General features: G+C 37.0%; 8 protein-coding genes and 1 non-coding gene across 11 annotated transcripts in view; 5 read left to right on the top strand and 4 right to left on the bottom strand.

Annotated features, from left to right (window-relative positions):
- The window catches only part of LOC104744898 (callose synthase 9-like), a 14,812-nt gene extending 9,868 nt beyond the window's left edge, over positions 1-4,944 (top strand). The window contains exons 36-53 of one of the 2 annotated variants that reach the window (XM_010466022.1): positions 28-124; positions 256-370; positions 560-679; positions 1,152-1,267; positions 1,345-1,428; positions 1,513-1,625; positions 1,744-1,796; positions 1,862-2,038; positions 2,197-2,244; positions 2,361-2,519; positions 2,900-3,013; positions 3,086-3,174; positions 3,292-3,450; positions 3,527-3,629; positions 3,758-3,877; positions 4,059-4,109; positions 4,220-4,402; positions 4,497-4,944. In XM_010466022.1, the coding sequence (XP_010464324.1) occupies positions 28-124; positions 256-370; positions 560-679; positions 1,152-1,267; positions 1,345-1,428; positions 1,513-1,625; positions 1,744-1,796; positions 1,862-2,038; positions 2,197-2,244; positions 2,361-2,519; positions 2,900-3,013; positions 3,086-3,174; positions 3,292-3,450; positions 3,527-3,629; positions 3,758-3,877; positions 4,059-4,109; positions 4,220-4,402; positions 4,497-4,733 (2,138 nt within the window). In that variant the 3' untranslated portion in view covers positions 4,734-4,944. The remainder of the gene's footprint in view (positions 1-27; positions 125-255; positions 371-559; positions 680-1,151; positions 1,268-1,344; positions 1,429-1,512; positions 1,626-1,743; positions 1,797-1,861; positions 2,039-2,196; positions 2,245-2,360; positions 2,520-2,899; positions 3,014-3,085; positions 3,175-3,291; positions 3,451-3,526; positions 3,630-3,757; positions 3,878-4,058; positions 4,110-4,219; positions 4,403-4,496) is intronic. The other variant, XM_010466024.1, reaches the window with a different exon arrangement.
- Positions 6,432-7,498, top strand: LOC104744896. The gene is made up of 3 exons (XM_010466018.2): positions 6,432-6,858; positions 6,937-7,026; positions 7,108-7,498. The coding sequence occupies exons 1-3, from the start codon at positions 6,555-6,557 to the stop codon at positions 7,320-7,322; spliced, it is 609 nt and encodes a 202-aa protein (XP_010464320.1). The 5' UTR covers positions 6,432-6,554; the 3' UTR covers positions 7,323-7,498.
- On the bottom strand, positions 7,374-10,248 carry LOC104744897 (GPI transamidase component PIG-T-like). Of its 2 annotated transcripts, none has more exons than XM_010466019.1 (5): positions 9,822-10,248; positions 8,340-9,536; positions 8,075-8,218; positions 7,803-7,983; positions 7,374-7,693 (listed from the first exon to the last, which is right to left on the bottom strand). In XM_010466019.1, exons 1-5 carry the CDS (start codon positions 10,044-10,046, stop codon positions 7,500-7,502), a joined length of 1,941 nt encoding a protein of 646 aa, XP_010464321.1. In that variant the 5' UTR covers positions 10,047-10,248; the 3' UTR covers positions 7,374-7,499. The 2 variants fall into 2 exon arrangements, with proteins under 2 accessions (XP_010464321.1, XP_010464323.1); XM_010466021.1 differs by having other exon boundaries at positions 7,374-7,690.
- Positions 11,433-12,662, bottom strand: LOC104748059 (putative F-box protein At1g70960). Its single transcript, XM_010469752.1, has one exon. It carries the CDS (start codon positions 12,660-12,662, stop codon positions 11,433-11,435), a length of 1,230 nt encoding a protein of 409 aa, XP_010468054.1.
- On the top strand, positions 16,543-19,047 carry LOC104744895 (purple acid phosphatase 15-like). Its single transcript, XM_010466017.2, has 6 exons — positions 16,543-16,938; positions 17,252-17,443; positions 17,532-18,083; positions 18,160-18,350; positions 18,445-18,720; positions 18,810-19,047. Exons 1-6 carry the CDS (start codon positions 16,686-16,688, stop codon positions 18,942-18,944), a joined length of 1,599 nt encoding a protein of 532 aa, XP_010464319.1. The 5' UTR covers positions 16,543-16,685; the 3' UTR covers positions 18,945-19,047.
- LOC104744873 (E3 ubiquitin-protein ligase RNF34-like) lies at positions 19,876-21,324 on the bottom strand. Its single transcript, XM_010465989.2, has one exon. It carries the CDS (start codon positions 21,065-21,067, stop codon positions 19,973-19,975), a length of 1,095 nt encoding a protein of 364 aa, XP_010464291.1. The 5' UTR covers positions 21,068-21,324; the 3' UTR covers positions 19,876-19,972.
- On the top strand, positions 21,758-21,839 carry TRNAS-UGA. The gene has a single exon. It is a non-coding gene; the product is annotated as a tRNA-Ser (tRNA).
- Positions 22,059-23,448, bottom strand: LOC104744874 (60S ribosomal protein L13a-1-like). Its single transcript, XM_010465990.2, has 4 exons — positions 23,109-23,448; positions 22,737-22,853; positions 22,550-22,637; positions 22,059-22,365 (listed from the first exon to the last, which is right to left on the bottom strand). Exons 1-4 carry the CDS (start codon positions 23,378-23,380, stop codon positions 22,222-22,224), a joined length of 621 nt encoding a protein of 206 aa, XP_010464292.1. The 5' UTR covers positions 23,381-23,448; the 3' UTR covers positions 22,059-22,221.
- On the top strand, positions 23,686-24,585 carry LOC104744875 (cytochrome b5-like). Its single transcript, XM_010465991.1, has 3 exons — positions 23,686-23,888; positions 23,990-24,056; positions 24,155-24,585. Exons 1-3 carry the CDS (start codon positions 23,802-23,804, stop codon positions 24,403-24,405), a joined length of 405 nt encoding a protein of 134 aa, XP_010464293.1. The 5' UTR covers positions 23,686-23,801; the 3' UTR covers positions 24,406-24,585.

Below are 25,014 nucleotides of genomic sequence, written 5' to 3'. Positions count from 1 at the left end.
TATCTCCTGAAGCAAGGGCCCAAGCAGATCTAAAGTTTACATATGTTGTCACATGCCAAATATATGGAAGACAGAAAGAAGATCAAAAGCCTGAAGCTGTTGACATTGCATTGCTAATGCAAAGGTAAGAACACACTTTTCTGGGTTCCTCTCTTGGTTAAGGAGATGTAGTTTTCTATCTCAGGTCTGGTGTTTCTGCTATCATTCTGCTTTATATATTGTATTATTGAGGTAATCTCTTTCATTCGATTGTAGAAATGAAGCTCTTCGCATTGCTTATATCGATGTTGTTGATACTCCAAAAGAGGGTAAATCTCATACAGAGTATTATTCAAAACTTGTGAAGGCCGACATCAGTGGAAAGGATAAGGTAAACTGTTATTATCTGTCAACCCAGTCACAAGACTAGTGCTCTTGTTTCCTTAATGTTTGAAACACTTGAACTTGCTTTAATCAGTGGGTATATTGCACTGTAAAGGAACTTGTGTTTCTTCCCCCTTTTCCTCTTTGATCTTTCATTTGTCATATGGAATAGCCACTTTGTTCTTTCTTTATGCAGGAAATTTACTCCATTAAGTTGCCTGGGGACCCAAAACTTGGTGAAGGCAAACCTGAGAATCAAAATCACGCCATTGTATTTACTCGCGGAAATGCGATCCAAACTATTGATATGAATCAGGTTAATATGCAATTCTTCTTTCTTCTCTTGGCATCTTTTTGTTTTAAATGCGTTCTTTTGAGATATTGTGTGGGTTCATTATAGTTAAGTTTCTGTGGAAGTTAATTCAAGTAGATTAGAAATATATAGGCTTTGTAAAGATTAGTACGAATAACAGTTTGGAAGTTAGATTTCCTCTTTTCGTACTAGAAAACCTAAGGCGTCACTTCGTAGAATTTTACTTCAGTATCATTTGAAGCACATAAATCTTGAGTAGAAAGACTTCAATTTCTATTGCTAACGTAGAGAATAGTTCCTTACTGAAAAGCACATGCTGTTACATTTGAGTTTGGAGTTGGAAATCTCATCACATGTGAATGTACCTGAGTCTTCTATCATGTGTACATGCGTGCTTGACTTTTGCTATGTTTTTATACGAGGGCTAATTGCATCCCGAACATCTAGCATCATGTTCTAATTTTATATTTGTTAGGATAATTATTTTGAAGAAGCGTTGAAGATGAGAAATCTTTTGGAGGAATTCGATCGGGACCATGGAATTCGACCACCTACTATTCTTGGAGTTAGGGAACATGTCTTTACTGGCAGGGGTGACTCAGACATTCATATAGCTACCTACTTATTTTATACCAGTACCTTACATAATTGTGTGCACAAACATGCAGTGTTTCCTCCTTAGCCTCTTTCATGTCCAATCAAGAAACCAGCTTTGTAACTCTAGGTCAGCGAGTATTGGCGAAACCCTTAAAGTAAGCTACTACCAATAAGTTTTATCTTCCTTGAATTACTTAAAACTCAGATGGAATCCTTATTCGATTATTTCTGAATTCTAGGATCCGCATGCATTATGGTCATCCAGATGTCTTTGACAGAGTTTTTCATATTACACGTGGTGGTATCAGCAAGGCCTCTCGGGTCATCAATATTAGTGAAGATATATTTGCTGGTAAAGTCGATTCAATAATTGACAGTTACATTCAGAATTTCACATTTCATCACTCATGTGTTTTTTTGCTGTCTTAAAACACCGAACAGTTCTGAACGTATGATGATATGGTTTTCAGGTTTCAATACAACTTTACGTCAAGGGAATGTTACTCATCATGAGTATATTCAGGTCCGTACTATTTAACTCATTACAGTTAGATTGATAAATATCTATCCATTAATTTCTACTTACAGGTGGGCAAAGGGCGAGATGTTGGGCTCAATCAAATAGCCCTATTTGAAGGGAAGGTTGCTGGTGGGAATGGTGAACAGGTTCTTAGTCGGGATGTATACAGACTTGGACAGCTCCTGGATTTCTTCAGGATGATGTCGTTCTACTTCACTACTGTTGGCTTCTATTTCTGTACAATGGTATGTCATTCTTCTACCATAGTTTTCAAGTTGACACCTGTAAATACTTAGCAATACTTATGTGTTCCATTTTATTTTTGTCCCTTGTATCCGGAGCTGTTACTGATAAGTTCCAGGACATCATGCTGATGAATTAACATTTACATGGACTTTTGCAGCTGACGGTCCTTACTGTGTATATTTTCTTGTATGGGAGGGCATATCTGGTAAGCATGGTTACGATGCATGTGCCATCTTCATAAATGATTATTGTATGACTTCTTCTTGCATATTAATCCTGGGTGAATGTCTTTATAACCCTACTTGTGTTTGAGTTTTATAGGCGCTTTCTGGAGTTGGAGCTACTATTCGAGAAAGAGCTATTCTTCTGGACGATACTGCACTTAGCGCCGCCCTGAATGCTCAGTTTCTGTTACAGATTGGTGTCTTCACTGCTGTGCCAATGGTTTTGGGTTTTATTTTGGAACAGGGTTTTCTCCAGGTACTGGTTCTCCACCATTTTTTCATATCATAGTGTTCTGAGTTAGCTTGTATATTTACTTAATTATCTACAATATAGTTTTATTGACTTGTAAGTCGCTTTATGGTCACACATCCACATGTTTTCCTTATAATGTTTTGTTGCTAGTTTGGAGTTTGTCTCGTAACCCATCTTTCGTGGTGTAGGCATTGTCAGTTACAGCTAAGCACTGTATTCTGGATACAGACTCTAGTGTTCTGAATTATCATATTCTTTTGTTCGATTATCAGAAAGCAGATCCGTACTTGATGCGGGCATATAGTTATTTGGTCAAAATGAATTTTGTACTTTGCGTTTTGCTCGTTAATAGAACTTATTTGTCTCCATCTTCCATTGTGTAGGCCATTGTGAGTTTCATAACAATGCAATTCCAGCTATGTACTGTCTTCTTCACATTTTCCCTTGGCACAAGAACCCATTATTTTGGACGGACAATTCTCCATGGTGGTGCAAGGGTATATTCTCATTCTCCGTTATTATATCTCTCTATGTCGTCTGAAATGTGATAAACAGTATTTTTTTTACAGTACCAAGCCACTGGAAGAGGCTTCGTTGTCAAGCATATAAAATTTTCTGAAAACTACCGTCTTTATTCCAGAAGTCATTTTGTCAAAGCGTAATCTCCTCATATACTCTTTAGCATTATGTATATATATTTTTTATGTATACCTGTATTACTATTAGCCATAGTAAAAGATGGAAAAGTCATTGATATGCTACCTTTTTTCTCTAGGATGGAGGTTATTCTCTTATTGGTTGTCTACCTTGCATATGGCAATGATGAAGCTGGTGCAGTTTCCTACATCCTTCTGACTGTTAGCAGCTGGTTTTTGGCTGTTTCTTGGCTGTTTGCTCCGTATCTGTTCAACCCTGCCGGATTCGAGTGGCAAAAGTAAGTGGTGCTATCTTATATATATCCTGTTGAGTAACATGTTCCCCCATTGAACGATTTTCTTCTCTCCTTTCAGAGTCGTGGAGGACTTCAAGGAATGGACAAATTGGCTCTTTTACAGAGGTGGAATTGGTGTGAAAGGAGCTGAAAGCTGGGAAGCTTGGTGGGAAGAAGAACTGGTAAGAACTAATACTCTTCAGGCTGTAACAGTAGACTTTTCAGAGATGTTTCAGGGATTTTTTACTTGGCTGTCAACTAGTTTATCTACTTGATTTGGCATATAATAATTATATTTGTGCGTCAACAGTCTCACATTCGGACTTTGAGCGGGAGAATAATGGAGACTATCTTGAGTCTTCGATTCTTTATCTTCCAGTATGGTATTGTCTACAAACTGGAGTTGCAAGGATCAGACACATCATTTGCGGTATAGCTTTTCCCTTCATTGACTACTTGAATCTAGATTTTACATATCTTAGTTTGCTAGTGTTCCCCTTTGATGACTAGTTGAAGAGTAGGAGAACTCATTTATGATTTTGTTACAAGGGTTGCTCTATGATCTTTTCTATGAACACAGCTGGTTCGTAATATAACTTATCTATCTGCAGGTGTACGGTTGGTCATGGGTTGCATTTGCAATGAGTATTGTACTTTTCAAGGTCGGTTTATTACATCAGCATGCTTCGTTTTCCAATAACCTTAATCTTTTGACTGAATTGCATTACATGATCTGAGATGTCTCCCTTGTTTTCTTTGGACATTGAAATAGGTCTTTACCTTCAGCCAGAAGATTTCTGTCAATTTCCAGCTTTTACTGAGGTTTATACAAGGCCTTTCCTTATTGGTGGCTCTAGCTGGCATAATCGTAGCGGTTGTGCTCACAGACCTGTCAGTGGTAGACATATTTGCCTGCGTATTGGCTTTCATACCGACAGGATGGGGAATACTTTCTGTAAGAAATTCTTCTTTCTCACCTCGGTTACCTTCATTTCTTTCTCGTCTTTGCAGAGTTCTAATGGTTACTGACATATCCTCTCTTGTTGTAGATTGCGTGTGCGTGGAAGCCAGTCATAAAGCGAATTGGAATGTGGAAGTCGGTCCGTTCCCTCGCAAGACTATATGATGCATTGATGGGAATGCTCATATTTCTCCCCGTTGCGCTCTGTGCTTGGTTCCCTTTTGTGTCGACCTTCCAAACCCGTATGATGTTTAACCAAGCGTTCAGTCGTGGTCTGGAGATCTCTCTTATCCTCGCAGGAGACAATCCCAATTCCGGCCTTTAAAAATCTCTCATTAGATTTGCCTTTTGGAAGTGCTATTTATATGTTTATGGTTGTCATACATTTTTTTATTTGTGTTTAGTTTTGCGAGTGTAGTAGTAGCAATTGATGGGAGCCTGTCTGTAGTTTTAGGCATTTCAAGACTTTTGTAAATTACCAAAAACCCACACCGTTAATCTCAGATCTAAGCGTAATTTATTGTTTTAACTTTTAAGTATTCAGTAAAATATTAGGAAAAGTGAGCCACACGGAATGCTAGTGAAATCTTTTTTATTTCTTGTACGATAAAATCGTTAATTATTATGACAAAAGAAACCACAATGAAGAGATATTATTTAGATAATAATTGAAATGAAATTTCACTACATGGATTATAATAGACGGTGTGTTGTATACTTGTATGTAAAAAAAAAAAACATATAAACTAAAGTGAAGTTTATAAACTGAAAAAAAAAACTTTCTCAAATCCAATATATTTAGTGACTTTATTTTCTATTATTCTTGGATTATACTTATATTTTCTATTATACTTATATTTAGTGACTTTATTTTCTACATGAATTATATTTGTATGCCAAATCCAAAGTGACTTAATTTTCTATTAATGTTCTTTTAATTAAGATTGCAATCCATTGTCATATGGAATTTGATCTTTCTATGTATTGTTGTTTAAACAATCCACTTTATTGATTACTTAGATTTTTGTTTCTTTTGTTTGCTATTTGCCGCCAATTGTGTTTTTTATATTCAATTATACAAAAAATAAAAGTATTTGTTATTGATACTGGTGGAAATTTATGTATTTAGAGAAAGAAAATAAATTGGTTCTCTTTAGTAATAAAGTTAGTTTCGAGGATTAGTGCACAAGATTTACATGCTGCTACGGAAAAGTCAAATACATTAGAATTTACTGATTAACGCAAATATATGTTTGAGATATATATTCACAGCAAATAGATTGAGTGATTCTAAATTCAAGAGACTAACATTAATAATTTGGTTGACAAGGTTTGTTTTCTCTTTAGAAGTTCGTTTCAGTTGTGGCTAAAGCTTAAAATCTTTCAAGCAAACCAGCATCAATTCTAACGATGGAATCCACTACTTCCTTGAGATTCTCGGTAGCAGCTCCTACATCATCCTCGGTTTGAGATGAAGCGTCGTATATCAAAATTTAAAATAGAGTTTAGGGTATCATATACACATTTTAGAATATAGGGTATAGGAGTTTATGGTATATGGTTTATATTCAAATCCAATTATGTTCCGTTAATTTTGCTCATTTCATCAAATTATTAATCATAACTAAATTTGCTGTATTTGTTTACTTCCTTATAGAGACACAAAATCATGTCTTTAGATAATAAAAGAATTGGTTATCTCAAAATTTTCAAGTTTAATAACTAAAATGTAAAAAAGCAATACTGCGTTTGATCTTTTGTGTAAATTAAAGTTAGGTTCATCCAAATTTGAATAACCTCGATCACTGGTCCATTACTCGTTTGAAAAACTAAATTGGTAATGATTACATTAAAGAGAATTCATATTTAGAAAGAAGAAATCCATTTTAGGGTGCTTATTAGAGCCTTGGACTATTAAAAAATTTCCGCGAGATATGAAAAGCCCATTATTCTACAGGCCCATCTAACAAAGTCGAGACCTAATTCTAAACGCTGAAAGGAATCGCTGGAGGAGGTAGAAGGTTCTAGTCGGAAGGTCTCTCAGAAGCCTACAAAAGGTACCGTTGGGGGACAGCAGAGCCTTTTTTACTTACCAGAAAACTCCACAGAAATCGTCATTGGAAGCTTCTAATAAGCAGAGAGAGAGATGGCGGGAGACACAGGTAGGAGGAAGATCAAACTTTTCTGTCCCTCGGTATCCAAGATTGTGGAGTGGGTTGCTTGGAACGACCAGAAACTAGACTTTAGAGCCATAGCCGCAGCGTTTGGGCTCGAACCATCGACGGTGAAGCTCAATGGTCACTTCATAAGCAGAGGTATTGATCTAATGGCCACTTGTGTGACGTGGCAGTCTTTGCTCGCTTTCTTCTCCGCTAAAGGTTTGTCTACTGGAAAACACGAAGCCGATGCTCTTCTCGTCCACGGCAAGCTCTCTAAACTCGGTTCCAAAAGTAAGCTTCTTCTTCCTTTGCTTTGACAATAAAATTTTCAATTCAAACTCTTATCTAAAATTATTTATATCTTCCCAGGAGCACACTCTGATCCTCAGGAGGACTTATTAACCTGCGATGATGATCTTGGTCTAATCAAAACGAAGAAGTTCAAACATAAGTGTTCAGGTATGAGGTGTTTTTGTCACACCATGTAGTTTTAAGACTATGATGTGTCTTGAGCTTAATCTGACTTTTCGGTTTCATCAGTTGGAGAATCTCTGAGCTCTGAATGTAACAAGAGAAAGCTATTATTGTCTGAAGATTCACACTCACACAAGAAACTAAAACTCAACAGGGATGTTAGCTTTGGAGGGAGCGTATCTAAAACGTCGTTGAAGTGCAGTTTCATTAGTGATAATGGTCTCAAGAGGAGAAGAGAAGATGATATGATTGCTTCTGCATCTTGTAAGAAGATAAGATGAGAAGGACAATGTAGAAATTGAGCAGCCTGTGTATGTAATAGTTTTTGTCTCTAAACGAGAATGCAAAATTCTAATACAACTCTAAGAGCAAATCTTACACGGTCCAAAATTACCTTGTCGATACACATATGGTACAACTGGTTCTTTTTTCTCTTGTAAAGATTTGATTAAGCCTAGCTAGTTGTCCGTGGAAAAATATTGCCATGCTGCAGCAGCTCCTGCAACTAATATGATTTTGAAAATAAGTTTACTAGACAAGAACGAAGATTGAGCTGCAGGCGAATCTGATGATGGTGGTTCAATTGGTCTCCCTCTAATCTTGGCTGTCAATCTTGATAATAACTGCTTAAGTCCAAATGTTTTCTTTCCTGCTGGAGAAAACAGAACAATCATAAATCAGACATTAGAATCAAGGTTTTCTCACCCGAACTGAGCCTCAAATGATCTTCAATCCTGGCCGCAGAACATTTGGTGACTAACCTTGGCTTTTGAGAAACCTTTCTTCTTCACCGATTCGTCTACGTAGAACATTGAGCAATGATCCGAAATACAATGCGAAGATGGTACATGTGATTGTGATTACATTGTAGGGCATGCTAAAATCAGGAGTTGTCAAAGGTACGAGCAATACTTCTGTGTAAGAGCGAACTAGGGATTTTTCCTGCAATAGACCAGAAGGCAAAATTAAGTTATTTCAGTTGAATTAGGTAACTAAGGAAGATAAACTCTAACCTATTATATTGGTTCTCTACCTTAAAACTTGATAATAAGGGTGATTTGCTGAGCTCTTCTTGGAAATCCAAACTAGCATGATGACTGGGGAAGCTTATCAAAGCCGATGGAATGTCGAATCCTTGATTAGCATCAGGAGGATACTCATCTATATGTAGAAAACCCTGGTGAGAATATTTCAGACACAGATTAGTACACACACAGTATTGAGACACTCTAGATCAATTCTATTTGACGGTCAGATTATGCTAGGTGAATTGGAAAGTATGGTGAACGAATGATCACCTTATCATATTCGATTGATATGGCAGCAGATTTCACTTCACATGGTAGTTCCAGCATCATCTCCAACATGCCAGATGACACCTTATCCGTAGATGGTGAAACATTGATCTTCTTTAAGACCTCACAGTCTGTCTTCTGCTGTTGGTCCACAAAGATTTGTAAGGTATGATAATAAACCTTAACATACCATGGGAAAATCTGGAAAATGTTTGCTTTTATTGTACAGCGTCCATCTGTGACTACTCTGCCGGGTAACTTCTCCTGCGATTCTGTCGCTTTTAACAAGATGGCTATTGCACCCCTTTCGTTCCCACTTCCCATCAAAAACCGAGTAGCCTGTAATGGAGCTTGTTGACATGACCATTTTGAGGGAAGTTTCCAAGTAAGGCCAAGATCAAATGGCTCGCTGTCACTAGATTTGTCAATATCAAAGATAAAGAGCAAGCTGCTGCTTTCTCGAAGAACCCTATCTGGCTTAAGGGACAAATCAAAATCTGCATTCTTCCAGAGTTTGTGAGCTTCTATTTCTGTATCTACGTTCTTTGATTCGTGACCAAGACGACCCTCCAATTGAAGATACACATTACTTGACTTTGCAAGAACACAACTCCCAACTACTTTTCGCCCAAAGAGGGAGCTGAGGGACCAACTTGGCTGCATATTTGTTTCCACAGAAGTAGTTTCAGGCTGAAGAACAACAGTAAGAGTTTGCTCCAGCACTATGCCAGAACCCAATCCCTCTTGACCAGATTCAACCGTGGATAAATGCAACCTCTGAGAATGATAAAACCCTCTGTAAACAGAAGGCCTGTTCATTAGTGCAGAGATGCCATCCTTGTCTCTACACGGAAGCAGCTTTAGCCATGGGGTCAAGTTCTCAGTACAAACAGCTTCACGTGGCAGCGAACCATACCTCAGCTTGTCTGAATTTGTCCCAAACCCCCAAGTAGGAGCAGCATATGAAGTTGAAGATTCTAGAAAGTTGATCGAAGCACAGAAAAGCCCTGATAGTGCGTGAGTTAAGTTCTTCCAAGAAGTATCAACCTGAGACTGAGGAACATCAAACACAGCCCACAGCTCCACCCCAACAGGCTTGGCATTCATACTTGATAGAGGATCAAATCCTCCCCAATGTTCATGGTTCCAACGACCCTGAGTAAAAGATAGCTCCATCTCTTTAACCCGGAATTTCTGAACCTGTTTCAGAATTCACATTTCAAAGATTACAGAAAACCAAAACACACCTGCACAAACTCAAGTTAACTCTTAGAAACCTGCAAAACTCTACATCACTACTACTCATAATCAAGATTATTTGAAACAGTTGGTACAAAATTTTCAATTAGAATCTTCCAAACTGAAAGCAAATTCGAGACAACCTAATCACATCTAAAGCTAAAATCTCCGCTTCTAAGCAAACCAAATAAGAATCCCTAATTTCTAATCTCAGTTCGTATTATGATGAAAGAGGAGTTAATGTACCAACTGAGAGATAGCTTTAGGGAAGAGATGGTGATGGCGGCCATGGGAATTAGACGGAGGAGCTCGGTTCTCGAAATGGAAGTGAGCTAAAACTTTTCGATCAGGCAAAGGCTTCAACAGCAGTGCTTCGCTGAATTCTTCAGCTTCTTTCGATCCAAAAGCGATTGCAACCAAAAACGATTGCAAAATTAACAAAGGGATCCAAGATCGAATAAGGCTAGCCATAATCGTGATTCACTGATAAAAAAAAACGTCGGAGTAGGTCACTGCGCGGATCGGGTCATTACAAAGTATTAACGCCTGAGCTCCGGCGAAGGAGTGAGATAACGAACGAAGACGACGACGACGTGAGAGTTGTGTTTAGTTCCTCCTCCTCAACATCATCAAATCATCATTATTCAAAGTTTTTGGATCTGTGAGTTTTGGTTTAGTCTGGTTTTTAACTCTCGGTCGGTTTAGCTCGATTTTAGTTTTTAAAAGGGATTGTATGCGAGTGGGCTTGAAAGTTTTGGGCTTCGTCGAGCTTGCCAAACAAAGTCCATAACGATACATGAAACATTACAACTTGATGATATCAAGTCATCATCTTTGACTCTTTGTAATTAAGTTCACAAGGTTCATAGTGAAACTTGAAATGACAGTCCAAGCTAAGATGTAATTATTAAAATTAAGAATTTATTTCAAGATGAAATTTTCAGATTTCTATATTGCTAATCAATTTTATGTTTTCTATGTTTTGTAATCCTTTGAACTGTTTAAAATTTGATTTTTTTTGGCTAATTACATTTACCAAAAAAAAATTGTTTGTTGAAAGAATTAGATGGTTCCAAATTCTGAACTTGAACTATGTGAATTGGATGGAACTCTTCCTCTTAATAGTATAGTAAATTGGTATGAATATATTCATATCAATTTCCTATCAAAAAAAAAATATTCATATCAATTCACATAACTATCAAAAAGAAGAGTTCAATACCATTCACAAAGATCAATCTCATATTTTGAATAATCTAATTCTTTGATCCAACAAACAATTTTTGATAAATAAGTGTTTTGACAATACTGTTATTTATAGTTAAGTCCAAGGTTGTTTATTTTTGTAATTGTCGATGTGGGATGCAAAAATATATATATATATATATATATATATATTTATCTCGAGCCATTAATTAACGATTGCTATAGATTTGTTATTAGACTTTATTAGATTTGGATCTATTTTAGATGTATGTTATCTTGAAAATTAGTTAACAAAAGAAAAAAAAATGTATTTCTTTCGGGCCATTACTTAAAGCTTGTTATAGATTTATTATTGGACTTTTATTGGATTTCACTCTAATTTAGGTATGTTATCTTGAAAATTAGTAAAACCAAATAACAAAAGAAAATAGAAAAAGTAGTATCAACAAAATCACCCTTTATCTATTTATTATATACAAGCAATAATAAATATCTTTCATGAGGTTATGTAGATTATTAAGAATCATGAGAAACGAGACAACAGACGTGAAATTATAGTATTAATAGTCGAGAGACTAACTTTATTATTTAGCATTAAACAAACCAGTTCCGGATACTCAATGGACAACCCGACCACCAACTCTTGTTCTTTTAGATAAGCATAGGAGTATCAACATGATCCAAGTAGAATCGAAGACAATGACCCTTCTCCCCTCCTTGAATCTTATATTGTCTGAGATCTTTTGTCTCTGGATCATAATAGTAAACATAGATTGATATTTTGCCATCAATCTTTGGCAAAAAGTGCTTCATTGAGAAAACAAGTTTTCCTGTTCTGGTGGTACCTCTGAAAAAATACAGCGTAGGCACATCAACTGTTTTTTTATAAAAAGGGATCTCAATGCGGATCCTTGACCAAGTTCCTGCGACTTCATTTCTAACCCATATGTGAAAGACTTTATTCCAATTCCACTCGTACACAACTTCATGTGAAAATTGAGAGTCATCCACTAAGGCAACCGCACGGTCCGCACCATTAATGTACTTTACCAGTTCCCAACCACGAGGATCTCTGCAATTCGACACATCCCAACCATTCTCAATGTTCATGTCCTCGGGTAACTCACTAACACTAAACTCTTCAGACCTCACGTTGAACATCATTACCAGACCTCTGCCAGTACTGGACCTAGCTCGATAGTACAATACTCCTTCTTTACATAGCCCTTGTGCAGTAGGAGTTGGAGAATGTTGATGCTCACATGTGATCTGTCTCCAAGCTGCCTCGTTCGTTCCTATCGTGAAAACATGTTGTTCTTCCTTGGTTACTTCTGCTACGCATAACACCTTGTACACATCCGTGAGTTCATCGTATCCGAAGAAAAATCTTAGGGGTGCGCTTTTGTTAGGCAGTGGGATCTCAGCTAAATGCTGAGACTTGTTCGTACCCGGATTGAAGATCATAAACTCTGTGTTTAAACGATGACATATCAAACCTCGGACGGGGGAAGAAGCCTCATATCCTAGGTCTGGAGAAAGAAGCACTTGTTGTTGACCAGAAGACAACAATGGTTCCTCTTCATGATAAACAGACTGAAACAACACCTCACTTATGTTTCTGGATGGCTTGGAGCTCGTGGTTATATTATATTGATAGATCGTGAAGAACAGTCGAGGCTTTGTCGTCGATCGACTCATGTAAAGATTTATGAATTCTTTTGTGCGGATAAGAGACGCCCATTTCTTTGAGGTGCAGATGCATTTCATCAAGGTTTTCAGAGGCAAACGTGACAGTATCTCCGTTTGTATCTCTAAAGGAAGTGCTTCGAAACTTGTCTCAATCACAGCCTTTGCTCTCCTTTTGTTTTGAACATTCTCCATTTTTCTCTCTCTTCTCTCTAATGATAATTAAAATGTGTTTGGTGACGAAAAACACAGATGTATGTGATGTATTTATAGAGGAATGATTGTGATCAAGGCTTTGTTAATTACCAACGTTGTGAGAGGGTGACTTTAGTTTAACTTGTTGATTAAGTTTGATTTCATTGCTTTACATCTAAAAACAAAAAAAGAGAAGTATCATTAATTTCACACGTTAAAGACTTACTAAAATTATTAGCCAATTATAATTGAAACTAGGTAATAACCCGTGCTGTTGCACGGAATCAAATTTTTGTTTAAAATATTATATTTGTAAATATATTTATTTAGTATAATATTTATAATACAAACTTATATTGGTTTGAATTCATCAAGTTTTTGAAAGTTTAAAAATATTATTTCACCATAAATTTTAGATTGACATGATGGCGGATCTAGATCGAATGTGAACCAAAATCATTTAGATTTTTATCAAAATCTTGAACTATCAAATTAGATAAAAACCATAAAAATTCCATGAACCAAATGATTTAAATAAAATTGTTAACCCGGTCAAACCCGTCCGCTAAGCCATCCCGCAACAGGTTTAAATATTTTGAGCCGCAAAATGTCTTTGCATCTGTTGCGCTTGAATTCGTGAGATCCGCGGATAACTCACATGCATTTCAATAAATCATTTTCTCTAATATATAAAATATATTTAAACCTTAAACTTAATTTATATTAATAAAGTTATGTGATAAAGTTTTTAAGAATAACACATTTGTTTTTTTTTTAAACACAATGGCATATATGTAGCTGTAAATAATAATTCAAAATGAGACTCAATTAATAAATCTAAGATACTGTGTATATAAATAAATTGAATAGTAGTACCAGTTGATAAAAAAAATAGCAGTGGCAGTTTTATGTATTATTATGGAATATTAAGGGCAAATAATAAATTAAAGACAAAGTTCTCTGGCGACGACACGTCAGCTTTTTTAGAGAATGCTTCTCTTTTAATATATAGGGGATTATTGGATACCAAGCATGATTTTTACAGAGTTTGTTTCATCCTACACGGTTTTAGTAGTAGTTTAGTTTTTTGAATACAATTGAATCACACGTCAAAACATTAATATTCAAGTTATCTTTTTTTTTTAAAAAAAAGTGGTTTTCACTTTAGTTTGTTTTGTACACAACTGTGAAAAATAAAGGTGACACAACTCAAAACTTACTCATTTTTATGACTAAATTAACAAGATATGTTTTGGTGTTAAGCATGACTTGAAAGGTTTTATTTCATCGTACATATCTACTCATCAATCCACAAAATCAATTAAAAATATAGAAAAATACGTTTTAACCCTCTTAAAGGTTTTCAATTTTCACTTTAATTCTTTGTACAGCATTATGTTTATTCCACAAACTGCCACAAACTGACAAAAACTAATCTGGCATGCCAGTTTTTAATCTGAATGCCATTAAAAATGTGATATTCCTAAATTACTCTTAACAAAATCAAAGACGAAATACAACTAGAACAATTAAGAGAAAATTGGACAACTGGTACAATAGGACAAGTAATACAATTGGTACAACTGAGTTATAATATTATAATGAGTACAACTGATAGAGAATAGAACAATTGGTACAACTAAAATATACAAGTACAACTAGTACAAATGATATATACAGATGAGTACAACTGATAGAGAACCGAACAATTGGTACAGCTAATATATAAAATACAACTAGTACAAATGATATATTCAGCTGGTACAACCGTTACCAAACCAATTAATAATTGTAAACCCTAACGCCGCCGTTGCCGATTCTGCACCATCAACCCCCGATTTTAACCTCTCCATGGCTTCCTCCGCCGTCCATTTACGCCCCCAGATATTCCCTCTTCACCACCAACTCATTTATGCCCCCAGATCTTCTCCCATGGCTTCCTTCGCCGCAAATCCTCATCTCCACCGCAAATCATTATCTCCGCTGCAACTAAACAAGAACTGAAATAACCTTTGGCTATGGCGGCACACACACAACGATCAGGAGAGAAATCTAAGAACATTAAAAAAAAATCACTCTTTTTGTTTTTTTGCAGAACTGTCGGCGAGAAAGAGAGAGAAAACTCAAGGGAAAAGAAATAAGTGAGTATTACGTTAAAGGGTTTTTGGTCTTTTTACAACATTTTGATTTAAATAAATTAAAAAAATAAATAAATAAACGTAATATGGCATTCTAGCCTTTTTTTCTTTGATAGAAACTTACTTTCCAATTCCATAAAATTTATTTATTTTTAATCCACTAGTTGAAAAACCAAAACACACTTGCACAAACTCAAGTTACTCTTAGATAGCTGCAAAACTCTACATCACTGTTACTCAAAATCAAGATTATTTTAAACAGTTGGTACAAAAATATCAATTAGAATCTTCCAAGATAGCTAAGAAGAGAGCAAATTCGAGACAACCTAATCACATTTAAGCAAACCAAATAAGAAAAAAAATTCCCATCCCTAATTTCTAATATCAGTTCGTATGATGAAAGAGGTATGTTAATGTACCAACTGAGAGATAGCTTTAGGGAAGAGATGGTGATGGCGGCCATGGGAATTAGACGGAGGAGCTCGGTTCTCGAAATGGAAGTGAGCTAAAACTTAACTCTCGGTTTAGTCGGATTTAACTCTCGGTTTAGCTCGATTTTAGTTTTTAAAGGGATTGTAATGCGAGTGGGCATGGAAGTTTTGCGCTTCGTCGAGCTTGCCAAACAAAGTCCATAACGATATATGAATCTTCGTGGTTTTAATAATTAAGTTCACGAGGTTATCAACTTTGTGTTTTCTATGTTTTTTCTAATCGTTTGAACTGTTTAAAATTTGATTATTTTTGGCTAATTACATTTACCAAAAAAAAAAAAAAACAATTTGTTTAAAGAATTAGATGGTTCCAAATTCTGAACTTGAACTATGTGAACTGGATGGAACTCTTCCTCTTAATAGTATAGTAAATTGGTATGAATATATTCATATCAATTCACATAACTATCAAAAAGAAGAGTTCAATACCATTCACAAAGATCAATCTCATATTTTGAATAATCTAATTCTTTGATCTAACAAACTATTTTTGATAAATAAGTGTTTTGACAATACTGTTATTTATAGTTAAGTCCAAGGTTGTTTATTTTTGTAATTGTCGATGTGGGATACAAAAAAAAAAATATTCTCTCGGGCCACTACTTAACGATTGCTATAGATTTGTTATTGGACTTTTATTGGATTTGGATCTATTTTAGATGTATGCTATATTGAAAATTAGTAAAACCAAGAAAATATATATATATATATATATATATATATATATATTTCTTTCGGACCATTACTTAACGAGTGCTATAGATTTGTTATTGGACTTTTATTGGATTTCGCTTTATTTTAGATATATGTTATCTTGAAAATTAGTAAAACTAAATAACAAAAGAAAAAAGAAAAAGTAGTATCAACAAAATCACCCTTTATCTTGTATTTATTATATACAAGCAATAATAAATATCTTTCATGAGGTTATGTAAATTATTAAGAATCATGAGAAATACCTGGTGAAGATAGACATTTATGGTGTATATAAACTATATTGTAATGATTTTGGACCAATATAAATTGAGATTGAAAAGAAAAGTACCACCAGACAAGGGAGAATAGTACCTGTTAAAAACATCCATAACACAAAACTACAAAGCAGAAAGACACAAAACATTGTGGTTAGATAGATATCCCCACTATCCAAGATTGGAAAAAGTAATTTAGAAAACCAAAAAACGTCACCGGTGTAACTCCTCGAGACTGCACGTATACACAGAAAACTATGGAGTACCGGTCTCAATATTAGTTTAACGATAATGACTATTTAACCGGGAAGATTCTTTTCCCATAATACCCCTAACGCCAACAATTAAAAAAACAAAAAGCCGAAACCCGCCCACCACAATGATAATCTCCGCCACAACTCCACCACCCTTGTGAACTAAACGATGACGTTTCTACTACTTCTGCTCTTCTGTTTTCTCTCGCCGGCAATCTTATCCGCCGATTATATCCCTTCAACGTTGGACGGACCTTTCGTTCCGGTGACGGTGCCTTTGGACACTTCTCTCCGTGGAAAAGCCATCGATTTGCCTGACACTGATCCCCGCGTCCGCCGCCGTGTCACCGGTTTCGAGCCGGAGCAGATTTCTATCTCCCTCTCCTCCGATCACGATTCTATATGGGTCTCTTGGATCACAGGTTCATTTTTATCACCTTCAATCACTTTCTCATTTACTGAAAAATTACGTTATCTTTTTTTATTAATTACGTCATTTTTTGGCTAATTACGTGATTAAATAATCCTCTTCAATTCAATTCTATATACTTTTTTTTTTTAACTCTTCCTCTTAAAGAACTGTACTAGTAATGTTATGTAATAAATGCTAGTTATGTCTGACTCTGACACCAACTCTTTTTAGTTACTTCAACTGAAAGTTAGAATCTTGTGACTCTGATGAAAGCTGATGACTAGAGTTCGTTATTTAATGAAGTAATGTTTTGTGTTTGAAAGGTGAGTTCCAAATCGGAAAGAACGTGAAGCCATTAGATCCGACAAGTATCAAAAGTATTGTCCAATTCGGGACATTGAGGCACTCACTGAGTCATGAAGCCAAAGGACATTCACTTGTTTATAGTCAACTTTATCCTTTCGATGGTCTCCTTAACTATACATCTGGAATCATACACCATGTTCGCATTACAGGTTCATTCATCTCTGTTTTTTTCTTTCTTCATTTTAGCTTACATATATATAGGGCCTGAAACCAAATACTGTCTATTTACTATCGCAGGGCTGAAACCAAGTACTGTCTATTATTATCGATGCGGAGATCCATCAAGATGGTCTATGAGTAAGATACGCCATTTCAGGACAATGCCGGTTTCTAGTCCCTCGAGTTATCCTGGTCGAATAGCGGTTGTGGGTGACCTTGGTCTCACTTATAACACAACGGATACAATTAGTCACTTGATTCATAACTCTCCGGATCTTGTTTTATTGATCGGCGATGTGAGTTACGCAAACTTGTATCTAACAAACGGGTCTAGCTCCGATTGTTATTCTTGCTCTTTCCCTGAGACACCTATACATGAGACGTACCAGCCACGTTGGGACTATTGGGGTAGGTTTATGGAGGACCTGACTTCTAAAGTTCCTTTGATGGTGATTGAAGGGAACCATGAGATCGAATTGCAAGCCGAGAACAAGACCTTTGAAGCTTATAGTTCAAGATTCGCTTTCCCTTTTAAAGAAAGCGGCTCTTCTTCCACGCTCTATTATTCTTTTAACGCTGGTGGGATTCACTTCATCATGCTCGGTGCTTACATTGCTTATGACAAATCAGGTTGATGATTCTTGAAACTATGACCTCTAAGTTTACATGTTTGCACTCTCTTTTAAAGTTGTATGTGTGTTTGCAGCGGAACAATATGAGTGGCTGAAGAAGGATTTGGCTAAAGTTGATAGATCGGTAACTCCATGGTTGGTAGCTTCTTGGCATCCACCTTGGTATAGTTCTTATACAGCGCATTACAGAGAAGCGGAATGCATGAAAGAAGCTTTGGAGGAATTACTTTATTCTTACGGTACCGACATTGTCTTCAACGGACATGTAAGACCTGACCCAAGAAGCTGTCTCTTATCTCTTTGCCCTTTCAACAATGATTAACCGTTTTGTTTTCTTGTGAATACTTTGTTTTTCCAAGGTTCATGCTTATGAACGGTCGAACAGAGTTTACAATTACGAACTAGACCTGTGTGGTCCAGTTTACATTGTGGTTGGTGATGGAGGTAACCGTGAAAAGATGGCGATTGAGCACGCCGATGAACCAGGTAAATGTCCTGAGCCTTTAACCACGCCGGATCCAGTCATGGGTGGGTTTTGTGCTCGGAACTTTACCCCGTCTGGTGAGTTCTGTTGGGATCGCCAACCTGATTATAGTGCCATGAGAGAAAGCAGCTTTGGCCATGGAATCCTCGAGGTATTGGCAGTTTACTTAGATCTTGAACGCATCAAAACAGAGGCTAACCTTGAATCTAATTAAAAGAATATATATTAATCTCTATGTAGATGAAGAACGAGACATGGGCACTATGGACATGGTATAGGAATCAAGACTCGAATAGCGAAGTCGGAGATCAGATTTACATTGTGAGACAACCTGACCAATGTCCGCATCACAACCGCCTTTTTAACCATTGCTAAGCTCAAAGTTAAAAAACAGAGATGATCTAATAAAAGATTTGGGACTTCTTTGATGTAACAGTTTTTCCCCAATATACAAAAAAAGAAAAGAGTTTCAAAACTTCCCAATAAATAAACAAAAAGTTTGTATCTAAAAGATCTCAAGGAACTCAACGACGAAGCTGCTGCAAACAGGAAAATGGCCTTTCTGAGTCATAAAGCTCTTTAGAACAGAGCTTACAAAACGTGTGACCACAAGGTGAGAAAGATATATGCGCCTTTGATTTTCACCATGCAAGCGCAGCAACTAAGCTCTCCTTCTCCTACTCTCTGACCATCTCCTTCTGCTTCTTGAATCGCAACCGCTTCCCTCGTCGACATCTGCCTCTCTTCCACGAACATGACGATCGTCTGTTATCTTCTTCGCCGTCACTGTGATCTCTAACTTGAATTTTGCCGTGGTAACTGCGGTTTAGAGCTCCTAGACGGTAGTCATCTCCTAAAAAGCTGATGTCAGTCGAATCATCCGGTTGGTTTTTACTCGACCCGACCAGCAGAAGTTGGATAGACCATTTGGTGTTTTTTTTTTCGCTTTTTAGGCCTAAAAGATCATAAAATCTGGCGGGCTTTTTAGCCTAAATTTTAAAGTTCCTGTATTTAAATACATAACCCTAAAAAGATTATAGTTTCCCCCGTTTTGACGAAAGAATCGGATAGAAGAGCGAAACCCTAGTTTTTAGATCAATGACGCCGACTCTGAGATCTGTCGTTGCACAGGTAAGAGAGATCAATCGAGAAATATGATTATTATCATGTTTTCTATCGAAACTTCAAACATTTCTAAAATCAGTTCAAGAAAAAAATGGTGTCTACCAGTGTGGGACAACCTGACCAATGTCCGCATCACAACCGACTTGTTAACCATTGCTAAGCTCAAAGTTTAAACAGAGATGGTCTAATAAAAGATTTGGGACTTCTTTGATGTAACAGTTTTTCCCAATTAAACAAAAAAAAAAGTTTCAAAATTAAATAAACAAAAAAGTTTGTATCTAAAAGATCTCAAGGAACTCAACGACGAAGCTGCTGCAAACAGGACAATGACCTTTCTGAGCCATAAGCTCTTTAGAACAGAGCTTACAAAACGTATGACCACAAGGTGAGAAAGATGCGCCTTTGATTTTCACCATGCATGCGCAGCAACTAAGCTCTCCTTCTCCTCCTCCGTGACCATCACCTTCTTCCTCGTAATTCTCATCGTCTTCTTCTTCTTCGTACTCCTCCTCGTCATCCATGGCGTATCTTGATCCTGTTAATCCCATTTGTCGATCTGTCTCTTCCAACAGATCCATCAACGACATCGTCTGCTTCGGCGCAGAAGCTGACGACGATTTATTCTCCTCTGTTTCTTCCTCTTCATCGTCGTCATCTTCATCTTCGTCTTCGCTTCCACCAGCCGCCGCAGCTTCCGCTTCCGCCGCTTCTTGAGCCGCAACCGCTTCTCTCGCCGACATCTGCCTCTCTTCCACGAACGTGACGATCGGAGGACGTCGTCTGTTATCTTCTTCGACGTCACTGTGATCTCTAACGGAGTCGTGCCGTGATAACTGCGGTTTAAAGCTCCTAGACGACGGTCCATCTCCTAAAACGTTGATGTCAGGCGAATCGTCCGGGTGGTTTTTAATCGACCCGACCCGCATTGAAGATCCGCGCGTGAACATAGCGCGTCCTGAAGAACCAGGTGGATCAGACATGGGTAGTACGTTAACCAGTTCTCGGATGTTACCGTTGGTTAAACCTGCGGGGTGTGATCGTAACGCTGTTCCAAAGTGTTTGGTATTAGGGATAAGGATATCCGAAGCAGGGATAGGAAGAGACGAGGTCCAAGCGGAACCGCTTCGTTTGAGACGGAGCTTCTCACGGAAAATTTGCCACGTGGTACGATCTTTGTGACCTTCTTTGACGTATTCCTCACGTATGATATCGAAAAGCGTTTGGCTTGTAGGACGGTGCGGTACAATAGTTTTTTGTGGTAAAGGTGGTGGAGATGGGGGAGATGACGGTTGTTGTATAACGATGTCGCCGCCAAGAATAGCGTCTAGACTTAGTCCGGCTAACGAGTTACTACGGCTCTTTAACGCCGACATTTAACTCCACGCATCGATATGTTACCTCTTGCATCGAAGTTAGAGAGTAGGAATCATCGCATTTGCTTATTGAATTTTTGTTTCAAAAAAATGGGAGTTGTGTATTCTGCAAAAAAAAGGGCTGAAAATATTTGGGATTGTGTTTTAATTTTTTTATCATTTACACTTTGATTCTATTTTGTTTTGTTTACCTCCTTAAATTGAAAGAAAACTTGTGGGTATAAGTGTCTTGGAATGGAGAAGAAAGAGTGAGGAAGAACGAGTCTTACGGTTAATAAAAAATTATCTAAATTAAGGATGTCGGTATAATTTTTTTCGTGGATAATAGAAAGCTTTTTTCCTACAAAATTTGTATTTTTCTGATTAATGCGATTTATCAAGTTTTAAAACAGGAGTGACTGGTTTAAATGAGGTTTGTGGAGATGAACGTAATATTTGTATATGGTTGGAAAATAAAAAAGTACAGAAGCGAAAGAGAATTGTTAGTTTGACTTGAAGGAATTTGGACAAGAAATTTTGTGGTTAACTTTTTTACTTTGACTTTAACTTTTTTACTTTGTGTATCCTCGAATATGAAGCTATGACTGAGACCATATCATGTGAATGGTGTGAATCCGTGATTGGTACAGAGCTTTAGTTTTTCTAAGATATATCGATATTATAGAAAACATTCAGAATTGGAACAACACAGTCAATATGTCCGAGTGGTTAAGGAGACAGACTTGAAATCTGTTGGGCTTCGCCCGCGCAGGTTCGAACCCTGCTGTTGACGATAGCTTTTTTAATTTTTATCTCAACTTAGCCAAACCAAACAAATTAATACTACTTCCAACACCTTGTTTTTTTTTTTCCCGATAACACATTCAACTTAATGTTTCCATTACGCTGCCGCTTGGTATCACACATAGCTCAAGTAACTGGCATAAGGAAATCTGTGAGATTCTCTGACTTCAGCATGAACTGCTGATTCAGAGGATACATACATGCAGAGGAAATAAAAATCACAAACCATTTTGGAGGTGACACATGACAAAAGTCGAACTCAAGAAATAAACTAAGTCAAAATCGCATACAACAAAACCTCGTAATATAATAATAGTATGAAGTCGGAGCAAAACTTGCGAAAACATTCAATAACGATAAACTGATAGAATTCAGTACTTGACTGGTGCAAGAACGTCCAATTGAGATCCAAGTTTCTCTTCAGCAACCTTCTCGGCCTTAGCTCTGAGTTTGTTAAGTTGCTTCTTTCTCTCATAAACCACTTGAGCTCTTTCCTTTCTCTTGTTCTCCAACTCCTGCTCATTATTATTAAACACACATCAATTAGCTTATGTTCTCACCTTCTAACCATGTAAGTATCTATGACATACACATTTATGAGGTGTATGCATGTTATCTCTCCTTCTACCTCAAATTATGTGATCAGATTAGGGACAGTAAGTAGCAGATAAGAGAAACTGACGGTGAAGTGAAACATACCTTGATGGTGTCGTAGTGGTTCCACCCGACTTCAGAAGAAAGGCGGCCCAACAGACAGTATTTGTGGCCAGCCTGCAGCCTCAAGACCCTAATAGATAGAGGAGGAAAAAGATTCACGTTTAAGAGACGTCCCAATATAAATTAAAGAAACCGAATAAATGAAAAATGAAAGGGTAAAAGTACAAACTTGAGAGCGTCAGGAATGACCATCTTCTTGACCTTGTCGTATGGTGTAGGAACACCTTCAAAAACCTTCAAGCGAGCAAGTGCATTAGCTCCACGCTTAGTCTTGTGAGGAATCATACTGCCACCAAAAAAAATACAAACTCTAGTAAGTTAGCTACACAATACATTCAACAACAAATCCACATTGGGATACTCACATATTTCAATTTACATCTTTTCAAAAATGTTACAAAATTGTATAACCTACAAAGCCATCAAATCATGTCAACTCTTATTTAAGATTCATTACTCTGCCAAGCTACATTATTCACAGTACCAATTTCGTAAAATCAGAGTTCTAAAAACAGAGAGAGAGGGAGATGGAAGTACGAACCCGCGAACGGTACGCCAGAAGATCTTGGAGGGAGCACGGAAGTGAATAGGTCCGTGAGAAGGTTTAGTGTTCATACGCTTGCGGAGGAATCTCATGTACTTCATCTTCTGACGAACAAGTCCGCCGGAGAGACAAATCTCCTCGCACCGTACAACCACAACCTTCTGGCCATTGAGCAGCTCCTTTGCTGTAATCGAAGCCAAACGACCGAGCATGTGGTGACGAGCATCAACCGCCACGCGTTTCGCGCATATCCCTGATCCAGACACCATTTTCTTTCACTCTCTCAGCTCTGATCAGCCGCAAGTCCTCCGGGTGGGTGATTAAAAGTGAGCAGCTTTTTCAAATTAGGGTTTTTGCGTGTCCTTTTTATTGGGCCGATACAAGTGGGCCGTTGGATAATGTAATCCAATATATTTAGACCCAACTTTCTATTTTGCAAAATTTTAAATGCAAAAAGGTAGATTTGGAAAGTAATATAAAATATAGGGGTTCAATTGTGAAAGTAGAAAAGGTGAAAATATGATACACTTCACACCTACATGAGTTGTGTGACAGACATGCGTGGATTCTGGAAACTCATACGATATGTGAGCGATTCATGTCATGTCAGAGCAAATCTCAAGTTTCAAATAATCAGAGTATCAGATATAAGCATTCTTATTCCCCTGAAATTGTATACTACATTTGGAGATGGCCGGAAATCGAAAAGTTTTAAACTTATTGGAGCTTTCTCAGCATAGAAGCCGACATGATTGTTGGCTCCTCATTGACGGGAAGGTCCCCAATAAAATTATCTTTCATTCCATTTTTCTTATGTATCAAGAGCTTTGTTTAATCGAGTTTCAGTTTGTGTTAATTATATTGTGAAAAAAAAACAGGTCTATGATGTAACGGATTTCTTGAAGGATCATCCTGGTGGAGATGATGTAATCTTGTTTGCTACAGGTAATTAAAGCTTATGATGATCACTTGATATAATCATCATGGTGATGAAAACTCTAGAGAATTCTTCATGTGATGAAACATGTTTTGTACTAATATAGGGAAAGATGCGACTCATGAATTCGAGGAAGTGGGTCATAGTACATCTGCAAAAGCCATGTTAAGTGAGTTTTATGTAGGTGATATAGACTCGACCAAGGCCAATGATGTTGCTATTACTACTGCCACTCCTACTCAGACCGAGCAGAATCAAGATAACAAGAACTCTGAGTTGTTGATTAAGCGCTTTCAGTTTCTTGCTCCTCTTCTGATCTTAGGTTTGGCTCTTGGTGTTCTTTTTTATCAAGACTGATCCATCTTTTCTATAAGAATCGATACGGTGATCGGGGGCAAATTATAAAATATCGATGTGTACATGTGTTGAACTAATTTGCTTTTACGTTCCTCTGTATTGTTCATTTGTTCTGTATAAGACATCTTAATTGTAAAAGTGACAATACATTTAAAAAGCATGGGTATGTCACAGTCATGCATTATGTCCCTTCTGATTTTCCGGATAGTTATAATAACTTATAACATCAAATGTCGTGCACAGTTGTGGTCTAAGACTCGGTAGTTGACAATCATCAAACCTAGATAAATCACTCTTGTTTTAAATATTGAAAGTGAGTTGATAACATGCAAAACAAAACAAACAAAATTCATTCCGAAAAACATATACTTCAGATCTCATAAAAGCATGGCTAAATTTAAAAATTCTAGAAAAGTGTTAAATAGGCTCAAATAGGAAATAACTAGTTTCAAAAAACCCCTCATTAGTACACTGCCTAAGAAAGGCATCCTATACACAACTCTCTGTGTTCAACCTTGTCTTGGTCATGATCCAGGCATTTTTTGCTACACGATTTGCTCTGTAAAAGTGTTCTTCTTCCGAATATATTTTTAACTTTTAAATCGAAGC

This window comes from Camelina sativa, chromosome 15 (genome assembly GCF_000633955.1).
Source record: "Camelina sativa cultivar DH55 chromosome 15, Cs, whole genome shotgun sequence".
Taxonomy (NCBI): Eukaryota; Viridiplantae; Streptophyta; class Magnoliopsida; order Brassicales; family Brassicaceae; genus Camelina; species Camelina sativa.
Note: the sequence above shows the minus strand (reverse complement) of the source record. Positions and strands in the feature narration are given on the sequence as shown.

What these genes read in the sequence shown, in the direction of transcription:
- LOC104744896 (XM_010466018.2), top strand. Translation starts at nt 6,555, where the DNA reads ATGGCGGGAGACACAGGTAGGAGGAAGATCAAACTTTTCTGTCCCTCG. An exon ending in CTCTAAACTCGGTTCCAAAA is followed by an intron (nt 6,859 to 6,936) that starts GTAAGCTTCTTC and finishes ATATCTTCCCAG; the next exon opens with GAGCACACTCTGATCCTCAG. An exon ending in GTTCAAACATAAGTGTTCAG is followed by an intron (nt 7,027 to 7,107) that starts GTATGAGGTGTT and finishes CGGTTTCATCAG; the next exon opens with TTGGAGAATCTCTGAGCTCT.
- LOC104744897 (XM_010466019.1), bottom strand. Translation starts at nt 10,046, where the DNA reads ATGGCTAGCCTTATTCGATCTTGGATCCCTTTGTTAATTTTGCAATCG. An exon ending in TATCAATCGAATATGATAAG is followed by an intron (nt 8,219 to 8,339) that starts GTGATCATTCGT and finishes TATTCTCACCAG; the next exon opens with GGTTTTCTACATATAGATGA. An exon ending in AAGGTTTCTCAAAAGCCAAG is followed by an intron (nt 7,694 to 7,802) that starts GTTAGTCACCAA and finishes TGTTTTCTCCAG; the next exon opens with CAGGAAAGAAAACATTTGGA.
- LOC104748059 (XM_010469752.1), bottom strand. Translation starts at nt 12,662, where the DNA reads ATGGAGAATGTTCAAAACAAAAGGAGAGCAAAGGCTGTGATTGAGACA.
- LOC104744895 (XM_010466017.2), top strand. Translation starts at nt 16,686, where the DNA reads ATGACGTTTCTACTACTTCTGCTCTTCTGTTTTCTCTCGCCGGCAATC. An exon ending in ACACCATGTTCGCATTACAG is followed by an intron (nt 17,444 to 17,531) that starts GTTCATTCATCT and finishes TTACTATCGCAG; the next exon opens with GGCTGAAACCAAGTACTGTC. An exon ending in TTGGCCATGGAATCCTCGAG is followed by an intron (nt 18,721 to 18,809) that starts GTATTGGCAGTT and finishes ATCTCTATGTAG; the next exon opens with ATGAAGAACGAGACATGGGC.
- LOC104744873 (XM_010465989.2), bottom strand. Translation starts at nt 21,067, where the DNA reads ATGTCGGCGTTAAAGAGCCGTAGTAACTCGTTAGCCGGACTAAGTCTA.
- LOC104744874 (XM_010465990.2), bottom strand. Translation starts at nt 23,380, where the DNA reads ATGGTGTCTGGATCAGGGATATGCGCGAAACGCGTGGCGGTTGATGCT. An exon ending in GTCATTCCTGACGCTCTCAA is followed by an intron (nt 22,638 to 22,736) that starts GTTTGTACTTTT and finishes TCTATCTATTAG; the next exon opens with GGTCTTGAGGCTGCAGGCTG. An exon ending in ACCACTACGACACCATCAAG is followed by an intron (nt 22,366 to 22,549) that starts GTATGTTTCACT and finishes AATAATGAGCAG; the next exon opens with GAGTTGGAGAACAAGAGAAA.
- LOC104744875 (XM_010465991.1), top strand. Translation starts at nt 23,802, where the DNA reads ATGGCCGGAAATCGAAAAGTTTTAAACTTATTGGAGCTTTCTCAGCAT. An exon ending in GGCTCCTCATTGACGGGAAG is followed by an intron (nt 23,889 to 23,989) that starts GTCCCCAATAAA and finishes AAAAAAAAACAG; the next exon opens with GTCTATGATGTAACGGATTT. An exon ending in TGTAATCTTGTTTGCTACAG is followed by an intron (nt 24,057 to 24,154) that starts GTAATTAAAGCT and finishes GTACTAATATAG; the next exon opens with GGAAAGATGCGACTCATGAA.